At 36.9% G+C, this 16,571-nt stretch overlaps 1 protein-coding gene across 3 annotated transcripts; it reads right to left on the bottom strand.

Annotated features, from left to right (window-relative positions):
- Positions 1-2,499: 2,499 nt before the first annotated feature.
- Positions 2,500-15,983, bottom strand: LOC103997957 (outer envelope protein 64, mitochondrial). Of its 3 annotated transcripts, XR_010491260.1 has the most exons (14): positions 15,594-15,983; positions 15,353-15,505; positions 14,286-14,410; positions 13,347-13,472; positions 11,057-11,239; positions 10,784-10,928; positions 10,058-10,226; positions 8,858-8,992; positions 8,525-8,725; positions 6,857-6,984; positions 6,733-6,784; positions 4,179-4,248; positions 2,852-3,030; positions 2,500-2,629 (listed from the first exon to the last, which is right to left on the bottom strand). XR_010491260.1 is itself a non-coding variant. In XM_009419304.3 (13 exons), the coding sequence occupies exons 1-13, from the start codon at positions 15,857-15,859 to the stop codon at positions 2,948-2,950; spliced, it is 1,836 nt and encodes a 611-aa protein (XP_009417579.2). In that variant the 5' UTR covers positions 15,860-15,983; the 3' UTR covers positions 2,657-2,947. The 3 variants fall into 3 exon arrangements, 1 of the variants encoding a protein (XP_009417579.2); XM_009419304.3 differs by lacking the exon at positions 2,500-2,629 and having other exon boundaries at positions 2,657-3,030; XR_010491261.1 differs by lacking the exon at positions 2,500-2,629 and having other exon boundaries at positions 2,949-3,030; positions 6,733-6,774.
- Between the last annotated feature and the right edge of the window lie 588 nt (positions 15,984-16,571).

Here is a 16,571-nt window from a genome sequence, read left to right as displayed (position 1 = left end):
TAAGAAAAACACCATTAAGTTACTGAGTTGCCAGTGTTGTGGCAAATTGTTGCTCCTATAGAATTCTTCAACATGGAAAAAGGTATCAAAATGCAAGATTTTTTCCTTTGAGATTCAAGCTGAAATAATACTTTCTGAAATGACTAATAACATTGAAAGCTTGATCACTGACAGGTTTAGAAGCTTGTGACTTTAGGCAATTAAACAGGAAAAATAACAAATTGGATGCAATTAAACATAAAAAAGCCAACCGTTATCAGTCAATTGCATAAAAATAAGTAAAATATGCAAAGTCAAACATTATAAGTCAAATGGGCTCAAAATTCAATAGAAATCATTTCAAATAATTCTAAATAGGTATCATTATTAATTTAGGAATCAAAACAATCAAATATAGAGACTTATATGTTAGTTATAATGTAAGCATATACTGAGTGTCTATTCAAAAAATAAGATGAATTAGATCGATTTCGTTTCATCATCGAGTGAGGTTTCAAGGATTACGACAAATAAAGATTGGTCTTTGAAAACATGAAAATATTTCTCGAGAGAAAAGTTCAAAAATAAAGGTTTTTTCTTCCTCCAAAATAAACTCTAAAACATTACATCTCTATCATTTGTTTTTTTGGGTGGGAAAACGAAGGCAACAAAAATTTCGCACGCAAAAGTACGGCAGCAGTGATGTCACGAGCGACGACGTCCACACAGCGGCAGGAGAGCTCGCCTTCTGCATGAGTCACTTAACTTGCCGTCGTCCTCTTCCCCACGTCGGTCGTTCCAACTCTTCCACAAGTTTTACCGAGCACTCCGACGACGAGTGACTGACCGATCACAGGTTTCACGAAGCCATTGCGGGTTGACTGGCACCTCATCACCATGATGAGATACGTAGGCGATGTAGCGTCTTACTGTAATCGTTAGTCTTCCTCCTTCCGATGCACGTGTGGTGCATGGCGAGCTCAGAAGGCATTGCACGTAGGAGCGTCATTTCCCGCGTCAGACAACTCCTCCCCGAATGTTTTGCTGTTCATGTGCGTGAATACACCTAGTGGCTCATCACAGGCTTCACGAGCTTGCAATGGAGTTGAAGCTTCCCGGTCTGAGGACATCCTGAGACTTCTTCACCTCTGCACCGTCGATCGGCTTCTGTACAAATTGGACTGGGATAATTTTGACCTACACCCGTACACGTGATCTTTGGCTATAAAGACCCATGGAATATCATGTCGTATCCATCTCAGACAGTGCTCAAGAAGGGGGGGGGGATGGGTGCATCACTTGAAGCTCTAGCAATGGCAGGTGCAGACTACGAGGATAGTGCTATAGACTTCGACACATTGGACGAAGAGATTCCTCCATATCTCTTAGCTATCGACCATGAAGAAGACAAACCGATGGATGACGAGAAGACGAAGACGAAGAAGAAGAAGAAGAAGGGCACTTCGCTTGAGGCTCTAGCCATGGCAGGTGCAGACTACGTCGATCAGATGGATGTTGGAAAGAAGAAGAAGAAGAAGGAGATGGGTGTATTGGATGAAGATTCTCCTCCGTGTCTCTGGTCTGTCAACAATGGAAGAGGCCACGGAGAGGTGAAACAGATGGATGATGAGGCGGAGGAGACGAAAGAGTTGCTACTGCTGTGGGCTAAAATGGCTGCATCGTCGATCCGAAGGAAGCTCGCTGATTAAGAAGAGTACCTACCTACTGCTGCTGTTTCGTGCAACTCGTTGCGAAGGAACGGGTTTTGCTTCCATCATAGCTAGAGGAAGGCAATCGGCTCCGTGCTTCGTGTAGAGAGACATAGCGATAAGATTTGTATGCCATGCTTTTGTCCATTTGTTTCGATCGTAGATTATTTGATTGGTTCTAAAAATCAAGCGTTTACTCCACCATTTTTGTCGGACTACTTCTATTTGTTGAGGTATCCGAATTAATTAGTATATTATTACATAAGTAATATATGTAAAGTTAGAATTATGTTATTTGGATGTAACAAAAAATTCAACTAGTTTTATCGCTATCATTACTCATATGCGTATCTTCACCTTAACCACCAGTGTCTAATATTTCCCCTCTAATTTGTGGGTTCCTCATGTACATTAAATTATACTCGTATATCACGTCGAAATATTAATTTAGTGAGTGTGAATTGCAATTAAATTACTAAACTTGTATATCATTTCGAAATAGCACTAACATTCATATTTCAATCCCCCTCAAGTGGCTCTCGTCGTAGGACCGCAGGTGGTTCGCTAACTTTCAACTCTTCTTCCTTACGCTTCTCGTGCTCCTCTCTTTTATCCATCCATCTCCCTTCTCCTTCCATGCTTCTCTTCATACCAGATCTTGTGGTTCTTATTCATATGATTCTCGTGCTCCTCTCTATCCCTTCGACCTCTATTCTCCTTTGGCTGCGTATGGTATTCACAACACTGGAGAGGCAGACAAAACCATCACCAGGCTGCTATGGGAGCTTTTATCACCATGCATTTAAGATCCATAATTAATCCACATCCAATATGCATTCATAATTAATTCTATATTAACCTGCGACCTTGATAGATGCTCATGAAGTTAATTGTGTCTGAGCATGACCGTGATGAATGCTCCAAGAAAAGTTGATTGTGTTCTGCGCATTGAATTTGCAGGAAAAATATAATGTTAAACCTCAGTGAGATCACAATGTGGTATTTGTAACTCTACAGTACAGTTCCATGATTACAGCGCACATTTTTTTTGCAAAAAACTATAGCAATTTTTTTTTTGAAACAAAATTATGTTAATGCTTATGATAGATGGTAATAACTTGACGCAAAGGCCTTTATTGCCGAGACACACATTAAGAGCTTACCAAAAACTGGATCATTTTCGGGATGTCCGGAACACTTTTCGGCCTTCTGATGAGCTTCATGCTTCTTGCTTCCAGGAGTGGCTGTTGAGCATGACTTCAGGCCATCAGTTTTCTTAATCTCTTCTCTGCATCAACGGCATCCTTGTTTTGTGGTTCCAGAACCAAGGCATGCTTAAAATCTATATAGAAGTTGTCATTAGTCATTAAAGCAAGCTTCTGCAGGGGAGCAATTTTATTCATAGATCTTTAGTTTCAGATACTCATCACACTTAATTTATGGCTTTACTTCTACAAACCAGTGTTTGACTTTATCATTAACACCATATCAATGGTAACAAATTCCAAGAAAATATTCTTATTTTTGCAATCTTCATAAGTCTTCCGTAAATCTTAGTTTCAGGTACGATCAATATATGGAAGCTTCTTTATTAAATCATACAAAAGCAAAGTCTGACAGACTAGTCTTGTTGCTATACAATACTATTGGTCAACTCCATGATTCATGAACATAAAAACCCTTCTTGTGAGGTGGGGTGAAAGATTTTCAGTAGTGTCGATCATCGAGCAACTTGAATATGTAAACAACTTGTATTATCTCTCCATGTCAACACTGGGAGATGCATTTCAAGATTTTTTGATAAAGAATACTTTATGATAGGTTCAATTCATAAAGAGGTGCATTGTGTTGTCTAGGGACCAAGTCATCTAAATATAGGAAGCATTTATGCATTTTGCAACAGCCAAATCAGATTTGAGATGAAGTTAATCATCAGTACCTACATCAACTCTAATAAGCACTCAAGAAAACAGAAACCAAAGAAAGCCTTGAATCACAATCTTTCAGATCAAAATTTCTTCAAAGAATCTGATTTACTCATATGTTAGAAATCAATAAATGGTTAAATGAAAGGCAAACAGAAACCAAGACAAAACCAAACAGGAGAATGAAATCGTTAAATGTAACAGATCTGGAGGTTTCAGGTAAACTGCAAGTTATTTCCTTTTTTTATTTGTTTGGCATTAACGCAAAGTGTTGCATGTAAGACATCTTTTCATTTTCAACATACAATCTTGCTTAACAATAACAGGTTCTATAACCAAGACATGCCAGTTACAGTACGTTTGCTACCGTTTGGGCTTAAAATATGTCAAATGAATGCAAACATTAAGGCATGATTGCATGAGGTCGTTTCTACAGCCCTCAATAACAATGGATGCAACAACTCAGAAGTTGCCAAAGGTTAATAATGTTTGCAAGAATGGATAAGAACACAATTGACAAAAATGAATTTTAATGTAGAAGATGATGGTAACATTAGGCACTCACCTTCAAGAGCTTCTTTATAACACAAGAGCATTTCCCTGGCAGTTCCTCGCCTCAAATATGCTTTTACATTCTAATGACAAAACATGAAGTCAGTTAGAAAAGAATACTAACCTTTTTCCAGTCAAAAAAGTAGAAGTTTATTGAGTCATATTAAAGCTACAGAAATCGTTCAGAAGTAGGAAATGCTAGAGGCTTATAGTTAAAATATCAGCAATAATAAAATACCACATAAAATTCAGAATTTTTTAAAATATTCACTAGATACCAAGAGAAAAACTATGTTTAGGTACGAAGTCAGTAGTCTGGCTAACTTTAAAATCAGAAAACAAATGCAAGGATTTACCAACATCTAAATGTCCAAACAGTCTATCTTTGTCATATTTATTTAGAGTCACATCTGTCCCCGGACTTCTTTGTTCAGTTGAAATAAAGAGATGTTAGACTTTTAGAGACAAAGCATTATCTCTAACAGTGATTTAAATAGGTGCTCGGGTGAGGCAAGGCGAGGCCTGAGTGCCTCGTGTGTGGACCAGGCGATCGCTTCAATGAGGCGCCACCTGGGCGCTCGCCCAAACCGAGGCGTCGGGCGCTTTGGGCGAGCGCCCAGTTCAAATAAGCAAACCGAACCAAACTTTTACCTGGTTTGGTTCAATAATGCAATTTCTTACCCCACCCTTCACGCCTATGCGACCCTAAGCCAACCCTAACGCTGCTTCTGCCTCCATTACCGACGCTTTCTGTCGTTGCCTTCACCGCAAATGCAGCGGATAAAGCCTTCCTCTGTCATCAACAAACAAGTCCAACAACTTAGCAACAGCCCATAGCTTCCTTCCACTGTCGCTCCGTGTGTAGTTCCTTCCATTGTCGAGGGAGAGGACCGTAGGTTCCTCCGCCACCGACGGACGACCTATGGAGCTTCTGCCATTGCTGCTGGTACCATCCGTAGCTTCTGTCGCTGCCACTGCTCCTGTCCATAGCTTCCATCGCTGCCGCTGTCGCTGTCCACATCTTCCACGGCTGCCGCTGCTATCGTTCGCAGCGCTGCCATAGCTGTCTTAAACTAACCCTCCGCTGCTACTACTGCTAGCTTCTCACTGCTACCTTTGACCCTTTTATCCCTCTCTATTACTATTAACAATTTTTTTCTTCCCTTCTACTACTATTAACAGTAAGTAATTTAATGTTAATAGTATATTTTTGATTTAATATTATATTTTTTATTAAAATAATTATTTTTTAATTATATTATATTTTTTTATATTTTAACATTTCAGAGCACCTCGTTTTGCCTCGAACATTTTGGGACATTGCGTTTTTTGACGCATAGTGCTTTTTAAATCACTGATCTCTAACTACAAAGAGATTCTTATAAATCCAGACTAAGCAACTCTTGTATGCAAAAAATTTTGCTATGAGACCATCTATTCAGCTTCATTAGTTTTCACATGAAAAGCAAATTAAAGTAAGATTAAGGAACAGTCAACAGGAGATAAACACCCACAAAATTTGGAGAAAATAACTCAACAAAATCATTGAAGTTGCATCACCATCTAAGTTGAGTTGTAATTGTCAATATAAGAAACCTTGAAGCTAAAGATAGAATATCAAATAAATCACCTACATATGATGCACATTTGTCCAGCAAAGATAGTTTTTCTCAATTGATACACATTAGAGCAAGATTTTTTGATTTTGTGGCAACCTGGAATGCAATTTTGCTGCATATGTGCTGAAATGGTATGTGCCAACAAGCACAAATCAACATGGGAATACACTAGTAGACACGGCCTATATGATAGCCCACTGCGGTGCTTAGACATAGGATGGTATCATGCCTCATGCTGGTAGCATGTTGTATGACATAAATCAACACTAATGGCACATGAAATCATTACCTTAGAGATCTGAACAAAATCCCCAACACTCTGTGCACGCACTACAGGATTCCCAAAGCTCCACTTGTCTAGGACAACAGCTGGCACATTCTAGTAAGGTGAGAAAGTTTAAAGTAGCACTTCTAGCCGTGATTGCACACGGAAAAACCAAGGTGGCAACCATGGCTCTGATAACCAAACAGAGATCTTAAAAATAGACCTTTCCTCTCTCTTTGATGGAAAAAATCTACAAAGACTAAAATACACTTGTCATCCTAGTGACATGCCTGCAATTTTCTGGCAATCATTCATCAGAACAGGCAATAAAGAGTTGATCAGCAAAGAGCCTATAGCATTCAACTTCAAAAAGGCACCTATAAATTCACTCATATCAACTACTATTCATATTATATGCATTCATATGCCTAGCACTTGGTAAATTGTCCTTCTGGATTATATTCAATCTTTCCTTCAACAGATTATTTCTCAGTCACTTAACCACAAATTAGGTGGTGAAGCCATCCAGCATTAGGCATTAGATATAAGAACAGCTCATAGTTTGTGAAGGAAAGAAATTCATAAGTGCAATGGAAAAGTTAATAGTAAATAATTTAAAGGATTCATGAAAGTTTAAATACACGTAGAAGGTTAAGGAAACACTCTTTTAAGGGCATTCTCACCTTCTTATCCAACAAAAGAGCCTGGCTGCAATCTGCTTCAGCCTGCTGGAAACTGTGACAAAGTTGTCAAACTGAATGCTTCATACTGATGAATCAATCAAGAATAGTACAATATATAACATACCAAGCCAGTTTCAGATAAGCTGCTGCCCTGTTGCAGTAATATATTGCATTTGCATTGTTCAGTTTAATAGCTTCAGAGTAGAAGCTAACAGCCTTGTTCCACTGTGTTCCCTTGTATGCAGCATTTCCCTATTACATCATTAGGGCCATATTTTATTTGTGATAGAATTTTTTGAAAATTCAAATGTTATTCTTAAATCTCAACAGGCAGAGAAAAAGCCTTATATAACCTTACGTTGAATTTCTAATGGCAATGTTGGGCATTTTATCAAATATTTATACTTATCTCCTGACAAACTACAACCATAACTTGAAAATGATAGGAAAGAAGTAATGGAGTAGATATCAATTCATGATGTCTTCTTTGTCAACATATCTCAATGGCAAGGTCTATCTGAGACAGTTTTCAGGATAGGCAGAGTGATTTAATCCAATTAATCAAGATTGAGATCGGCCAATGATCTCGCCTGGCTGATCCAAATTGATTTCCAACTGATTTTCAGCAGAATGTCAGTTTCCAGGTAATTTCTGGATGATCCAAACTTCTTTCTAGTCATTTCATCAGAAACAGAAAGGTAGCAGATTTAAAAAAAGAAACTGATTACACATAATTCGATCCAACTGACTTGACCAATTTGAACTGATCCCAATAATAAATTCTGTGGTTGATCCAAACATTGCAGACTTTGGCCTTAGATAACTGTTGATGAAGATTTTAGATCAGGTATCTTGCTTTTTATCTGATACTTGGCTCCAGATTGATCACAGTGGCTATGAGACTGTCAATATGCAAGGAAAGTTGCTGTAGTATCTTTAACCATGTGGAAGAGCATTATAGTAATTGAAGGACTAAATAAGGCTGTCAAGAAAACACAATCCATTAGAAGTCAATTAAACCCTAATTTACTAACTTCTGGCATAACACGGATCAAGCTTTTTGGATCTTAGGGTAGGGAAAATTAAACCACATCTTTTCTCACATTGGTGATTGTTAACTGTGGAAAGGTTTGATTTGTATGGCAAAATATCCAGAAGAGGCTTTTATTGTCTCAATACCCTAGGGCCCCTTACAGCGTATAAATTTAACTGTGCTAATAGAAGGCAAAAGGTGAAAGCAAAGACAACTAAGAATCTCACTGATTAAATTGAGTTAAAGTTTAAATGAACCATGATTGGAAATGAGAAAAAGAGGTACATGTCAAGATCCCTTATTGATCAGGATAGGTTATGTTTTGCAACATTAATGACATGAACTGAAAGATCACTATAACAAATTGGAAAATCTGAAGACCTAATAATACCTTTTAATTCCTCCTACTATGTGGTAAACAAATTTAAGAAGTTTTGGAACATGTAACCACACTATTTAACTCTACAGTTATCAAGGTTCACAAAGATTCCAAACAAAGAGAGGATTAGACAAACAATGAAATTAAAGAACAGATATCTCTAAACATCTACATTGAGGTTTAAAAGACGTATAACACTCCACAAGAGATTATCACATATATGAAACTACAGTAATAAGCATGATAGACTCCAAGGACCAGAGAGGCAAGCAAAACATGCATATGATCTAGCCATGTTCAAAGTTTCCAATAGAAACTACAAACCATCACTAATACCAGATTCCACCTAGATTCAGCATATAGTAAAAGGCAAAAAAAACCTTTTCTTTCCATAGTTCTGATGCATCCATGTCCCCATTGGTATCAGGTGTTGGCACCAAGTTGGATGCAATTGTAATCTGTTCTTGGAGAGACGAATACATATCCAAAACAGTATCAAGAAGAAATTTATCTGCTCCATGTGCTGCTATATATGATATAGAAATGGGATAGCTCTCATGCTTTCCTAAAGGGACTGTGATCTGCAAATTTAAAAAAAAAATGTAGTGTTAAAGTTGCAGAGCAGCCAACAAGAACTATCATGACTTAATCACTTGTACATTTCAAAACTTATTTGAACTACTATAAACTACAAAAGAAATGCAATCAAGTACCTGACAACAGCCAGACATCCCAGCAATGCTCAATAATGCATGTAGATGATCTTCAATATCAGGAGTTATCTTTTTCCTAGAATCACGTTTAAAAGGAAATTCTGTGACTGTTGGAATTACCAAAATTCCATCATCCTGCAAAAGCATACAATATTACTGGAGAACACATAAAAGACAACAAAAAGTCATAATCAGAACAAAATAAACAATAGCAGAAAGAAATAAGTAGGAAGCAATGTGCAATAATAAGCAAAAAGGCGGAAACTATAATTGGGTCAGCAATACTGAAGGTAGGAAAGAAGTGTGCTTATGTGGAATACCAAAATAATGATTTTCCACAATCAAGGATTCAAGTAAATGGAACCTAGCTGAACTGAAAAAGTACACAATTTTCTCTTCTTCTTTTTTTCCATGACAGCACAAATAAGTTCATCTAAGTAAAAAAGACATTTTCCCTTGTAAAAGGAATATATATTAAATAAATATTAACCATCGAGGATGCCAACTTTTTGACTGCATAATGTATATAGGTGTACACCCTGAATGCACAATTTCAAATTGTTAGCATCTTCTAGTACATACAAAACGTTTAATATCATCACATTTCTACCAGAAGAACCCAAACTTCTTCAAAGTGGAACAGATGTACATGCTCTTCCAGGTTATGAGTAAGTTACAGCGAGGTGAGTTCACATGGTAGCCATGGGGATTTAGAATTAGAATAAGCTACAAACATCCTAGGTTTATTATCCTTGAGAAGACGTAAAAAAAATGATATCAATAGCAAAAATAATAGAACCATAAGAGGCATACAGGACTGGATCCTTATGGACCATAAAAGAATCCACAAAAGCTAGGTTGTATAAGTACTTTACAACAGTTGCAAGAGAACATTTCCGGTCTGACAGAATACTCTGACCAAGTAGTGAAACCAAAAAGTGCAATAAGTAATTAAATCCACATCAGAAACCTATTTTTCGATCACCAAAATTCCAAGCATCCAACAATCAGTTAGTACAGGAGACATGTCATATTTCCCTGTTTGAGATGTACTAATATTACATAGAAGAATATTTAATTCATCAACAGAAAGAAACAATAGCACAATATTTAGAGTACATCAAATGAAGAATGACAAGATTCACTAGTATAATCAAGTTATGATATACAATACTGCTATATCAAATACCAGAAAAGTACCTTCAAAAGTTTGTTCAATGCACTTCTCAGTTCTAAACGCATTTTATACAAAGACTTGATGTTATCCTGTGTGGAGTTCACAGCCGCAAGAACTTGAGAGGAAATATCTATACCGATTCTGGGCTTTGTTGTATTAAACCAATCCTCATGGTTTGTTTTGAATTCATATCTGGAAAGGTGAATGATATGTCAGACGAGAAAGCCCCAATTCACAACTAGCTGCTGACAAACACTTGCATCAAAGTGTTGACGATGTCTCATTATTTATATACTACTCCCTAAGAAAACTGAGACAGACAACTACCTAATTCCTTTCCTCATTAGAAAAACATGAATAACATGCCAAAGACATAATTATTAAAGAATAATCATGAAAGCATACACAATTACAAGGATAAGGATCATATCATCTTCGTGTCTGAACAATAAGCCATTTCCAGTGTTGTAACTAGTAACTTAGCATGGAAATTTAATGCACACAGCAGATCATGTTAGTCCATACTAGACCATATTATCCATCTTCAAAATTATATGGTCTATGTGACATGATGTAGGGTTCTGCCTACTGCAAACCCATCAGTGACAGTAAAAGAGAAGAGAAAAAAAAGGTGGACAGAAGATATTTGTGTTAATAATACACAAATAGATCCAGATGGGGTAGAGTCAAGAACAAACCATTTTATGAAATTGAGTTATGGTGTACTGTATTAAACATAACTGACTTACCTTTGGAGCAAAACCATAGCTGAAGAAATTGCCCTCAAAGTAGAATTTCCATGTTGCATTTTTGTGGATGGCTTGACAAATTCCTTCAAGCTCAATACATTTGTAGCGATATACTGACTGATATTCATATGCTTCAAAGGCTGGTCTGCACAAAATAGCAAATGATTTTCTAATCAAAAGCATGCATGAGTTGTTTATCACAATCATGTGATTATGAAATGAGTATCATTTTTTTCTATAAGAACCAGCAAACTTAAAGCCATAATGGCTTACAGCCAGACAAATTTTCAACAGCTTTGCCTAAAACTTGCACCGTTTTATGCTTAGGAACCCTTAAAATCTGAAAGCAATCATCAGCTAATATAAACCGCCTGGTCCTTTTTGGTCCCATTGCAGATGCTTGCAGTAATATATGCCCAACACAATGAAGGATAGATGGATCCCGTGCAAACCATCCTGATACAGATTCCAAGTCAGTGAATAGAGAAGGAACTTTGAAATTTGTACAGCAGATAACAAACAATAAGGTGAAAGGGATTAGGATGAAGAGTATAAAAACCCAAAATTACTAATGTGATGACAAAACATTTTCCATCTAATGCATGTAGACATATTAAGACACTCCATTCTATGGGAAAGACCTCTTTGCTTATACAGGTGATTAAAAAAAAAACATTTTGCATACATTTTGGAGAGCCAAAATTCTCCAAAATAGAAGTACCAAGAGGGAACATCTTTTGAATAAAAGTCAGAAAAAAAATCGTATAAATGTGGGGAAAAAAAACAGAATTGCAAATCATGCAGTTGGCTCATTATATCACAAGAGAAAATATCCCAGCAAAGCAGAAGAAAGTCAAAGCTTTGTTTGCATGGGTGCAATGATAAGTCCAACCATCTAGTGAAATATTCAGATATGTTTTTTTCTGATTACATATTACATCATTAGTTAGTGACATGATTAGTGTTTCTAGATTTTACGTTTCACATAAGCAGGTAAAATGGAATATGGTAACCTACTTCTATGGTTACCTTGAATGATTAAAAGCTCTTAATTTCTTCCAACATCAGTGCCCTTTACTGCACTTTGATTGCACAATATTCTTTTTAGCTGTTTTAGATGGTACATGGATTTAATGATGTTAAGACAACAGACTGTGATACCCATAAGTAGTGACAGCAGATTCCAAGAGTCAACACTCTTTTGTCTCAAGGCACGATAAAGAAAACTTTACAGCAGCCAGCGATATTTTGGCATGTCATGACATTGCCTAGGGGGATGGCATTTTACGAGATTGATGCAGCAAACATAAGGACTGTGGGGCATGAATACTTTTAGTTGAATAACATATCCATTTTTTATACGTCTAGGATATGCTTCTTGTAGTATACTTCTGTTTGTGTCTCATACTCGCTTAGAGTATCCATTCTTTAAACTATTAATAAAGATCCATGATATGTAGGATATGTTTGCCAATATTTAATTGGGAGAATTTTGTTTTATTGGATATAGACTTTTTTGTAGATAAGATGGATAAATTATTTAGCTTAAAACAATATATAAACTGCTTATATATTGTTTTATAAAGAATCAGATTACAATTATCTAGTTTTAAATAATGATTTAACTTCATTAATCATATGTTCTTGCTATCTTCTCTACATTCATAAGGTACTATGCTGTAAAATATTTTTCAATGATGAATGGGTTATGAATGCAAGTTAATTACCTATTCCCTTTCATGATAAATTTATATAATACCATCTATTGCAGATGTCAAGTTCTATCATATACAACACTATACTTCTTTTTCCTTTTGCCATATTAGATGTTGTATATATCTTCTTATAAGATTTGATGTAATAGCATATCAGTTACATGTCTATACCCTGTATCTGTATCCACTATCATAGTGGAAGGATGAGAAAAAGAAGTTTATTAGGGGAAGTAAAGTACCAATGCCAACTCATCAATTAGCCATGCCATGAAATAACAGAAAGATGAATGCGGATGTCCAACAAAGCTATGTGGCAGCTGCAGTAGCATAGTCGTCTTCAATATGTCTCAGAAAGGTTTAGGCAGAGAGGGAAGACCTATGCTGACATGGACATAAATCATAAAGAATAATGAAGAAAAACTCTGATGCAGTAATAGCATATTTCATGAATTTGTTCTTAAATACTTCAGACAACAAAAGGCAGAGATCCAGAACTTATGCCCTCTTATTTACAGAGTACCAGTGTCAAACAAATTGAATTCTTACTCTTCAAGACAATGCACTTGGATTACCACAGGCAACTACAGACAGCTTCTAAGTATGTTATATAAAGATCTAACAACTACAAATGACAGTCATAACACTAAATAACAAATGCCTTTTCCAGATATTATTTACATTAGCATCATAAATAAAATTTAATTCTAAATAAGTCCAGATACATGAAGCACTTTGCCAATTTTCTTGAAGAAAAACATATGATAGATAAAATGCTTGCAAAGTAATGTTGTGCTTCTCAATTTGCAAATCAAACAGAAAAAAGAGCTAACAAGTTCACAAAGACATACCAATAGTATCTAAACTCTGTGAGTTTGTTAACACCCCAATGTTAGATATAGTTCCATGAGAGGGTTTAAATCCAAAAATTCCACAAAATGATGCAGGAATTCTCATGCCTCCAATGGTGTCAGTACCTATAAAACCATAAGCCTCATCAAGCAATTTGAATTTAAAATGAAAGAGCAGCATAAAATATTTGTCTTTACAACAAGTAAGCAATAAATTAGGAAATGCTACCAGAAGAGTAGGATCAAGAGCATTATCACAGATACAGGAATGACATATCTGCAACAGTTAGTTTAGCATCAAAATTGCAAATTAAGACAAAGAACCCGTGAAAAACAAGGCATATATAATGCCCATTTACTAAAAACCATGAGACACGAAGTACATGGGAACATGCTGTCACCCTAAAATGCCAAAAAATTTTACCTGATTTCAACTACCAATCTCTCTCAAGTCAAACAAAATAGCATAAAGCTGCAACTAAATAATTATGCATTCACTGTCAGATGTATGTGAGTGATGGAAGTTTCAAGGCAAAAATCAAATGGTAATTGGTAATCAGGAATGAGCTGAATCCTACAAAAGCATTTGCATTAAGAAGGGTCACAAATGATTTCTGAAGTAGTAACAGGAGCAGATAAAAACTTGAGCACTAATTCTCACATTAAAATAACAAAGAAAATTTTCTAACCAGGCCGTAAGCAATATCTGAGGCATGAAAGATGACAATAAAAAGATGGGAGTATTTAATATAGCAAATTAATCATGCCTCAGTGATGCAGCTGTACAACCAATACATGAACTAACGAGGCATTAAGCAAAAGAATATGCAAGAGACAAATGATGAGTGCGCTGGCCAACATTTTAGCACAGTTTGAGTCTTTGAGAAACCATCAACTAATATACTGGTAAATGGTTTTAATCATGAATCACTCACATACCAAGAGCAAAGTCAACAAGTTCAGCAGCAACAGCCACAGCAGAACCACTGGATGATCCTCCAGGGACCAGAGATGGCAATTCTGGGTTAATTGGGGTACCATAGTGCAAGTTATCTCCTGTTACACTGTTACAACATACCATAGTGCAAGTTATCTCCTGTTACACTGTTACAACATAAAAGCAGATTGACCAGGCATTACCAGATATATAAAGACTATAACAAGTGTACCAAACCAAATTTTGTATCATCCACATGAACCATTTTACTTATTAGCCACATGAGAAGGCAAAACTAATGATTACGTAGAATGCAACAAACAACCTTTTGGTTTTGCAGTCTGCAACTGATCACGCTATATTAGTTTCTCGTAGATGGTTTATAATCATAAGAGCTTTTTTATTGCCACAAAAAATATCATCTCATAAAATTCACTAGAACCACAAAAGGGAAAATTGGGGAATCAACCAACACAACAGTCTTTTCAAGTTTCAATGTAAAAAACCATGTTTCTAAGCTATGTTCAGCAAGTTCTTTACCCAAAGTCTCATCTGCTACTCCTCTTCACTATGTTCATGAGACCTTTATCGCTTGCATTTAACATTGAACGTTGGTCACAGATGTCCTACACTTGCTAGAGTGAGCAACTTAGATGCCTCCGAAACCCTATTTGCAGATCTCCAAAGAGATATATCAACTAGTGCTAGAGTGAGCAGATTCATGTGTTTTCCAAACTTTTATTAAAAGAAAAATTCTGCATGAAAGGAACACAAAGATCAAAACAAATGCATATAACAACTAGTTCTCTTTGAACAGCATTAATGACTCATATTTGCACTGTATTTTTTCAATCGCACTATCCACTCCGTGCACAAATAAATCTACACAAACTTTTGGTTTTTCCTCAATATGCATATTAGTCATTAGAATCTTGAAGCAGAAAAAGAAACATATACTTCAAAAGAGAAACCCCCTTTGCAATCACTTAGCATGCCAAAGAACTTATAGCTGATAAACCAGCAAAACAGTAAGGGGAAAGAAAGCTATCATTCTATCGAGAATGCTGACCCGAATGCAAATTCATCCATGACAGTCCTCCCGACGCACGTTGCACCACGCTCCAGAAGCGCCGAGACCACCACCGCCGTCTGGCTAGCAGGCTCATGCGTCCTCTTCCAATCCGGATTCCCGTACCCAGCAACATAACCCTTGATCTCAAAACTGCAGGACTCAAACAAAAGAAAAAAAATTTTGCTGGGAAACAGAAGAAGGAGATGATCGAGGCAGACAAATAAGAAAGGCGACCGACTTGTCGCTTACGGCGAACTTGAGGTCGGCGAGGGGGTGGCGAGCTGCAGGGGGAGGCGGCTGGGGGGAGGGGGCCAGCTCGAACCGCTCGACGAAGGCGCCGAAGAACTCGACACGGCGCGGCACGCCCCTCGACATTCGCCTCCGTCGGCGGGTGGCCTCGGCGAGGATGAGCACGCCGGCGACGGTGATCCCCAGGACAATCCATACCTTGACGCCGTTTGGGGGGCTGCTCCTCCCCCGCCTCCAGTTCTTGCAGAGTTCCATCCCGAATGGATTCGAGGAACTGCTCGATCCGATCGTCGGAGAACGGAGACCGGTAGGGCTTTAGCAGGGTTCAAAGAGAGTGAGAGAGAAAGGCTGCCGTCCTTCTCCTCTCTCCTCTTCAAACAGAGAAGGTAGAGAGAGAGAGAGAGAGAGAATATGCTGATCGATGCCATCGCCGCCGTCGATGATGGACGATCGCGTTGCGTTGGCGCACAGCACATGACCTTGATCTTTGAGATCTCAGCCGTCCATCGATCCACACGCGGAAATCAACGAGGTTCAATGCTCCTAAATTTTAACTTTTAAAACTAAATAAAATAGTTTATTAAATTATTTTAAACAAACATAAATAAATTTATAAATCAATGATAAGTCATAATTAGATGTCATTGAAACACCTCTAGTTTGATTATAAGAGCTTGACTAAGACATGATGATTTGGATTCAATAAGTTAATCCATCAATTACCATAAAATTTTATATTTTAAAATTATTTATTTTTATTTTTTTGGCTAAAATAATAGTTAGAATTTTTGACCAATTAAATTTGAGTTAGAGTTGGACTTATTTTATATTTGAGTAATTTTTAAAAATTATAGTTAGCTTATGGTTCGAACATCAATTTAAAGATTTTTGAAGACGAGATTGAACTCTCTAAATTAAGTCTCGTCAAATTCGAGAAACAATTGAAATGGATGCATCAATCAAAACA

Source organism: Musa acuminata, chromosome BXJ2-9, assembly GCF_036884655.1.
Source record: "Musa acuminata AAA Group cultivar baxijiao chromosome BXJ2-9, Cavendish_Baxijiao_AAA, whole genome shotgun sequence".
NCBI lineage: Eukaryota > Viridiplantae > Streptophyta > Magnoliopsida > Zingiberales > Musaceae > Musa > Musa acuminata.
This window is presented reverse-complemented; position numbering and strand designations above follow the sequence as displayed.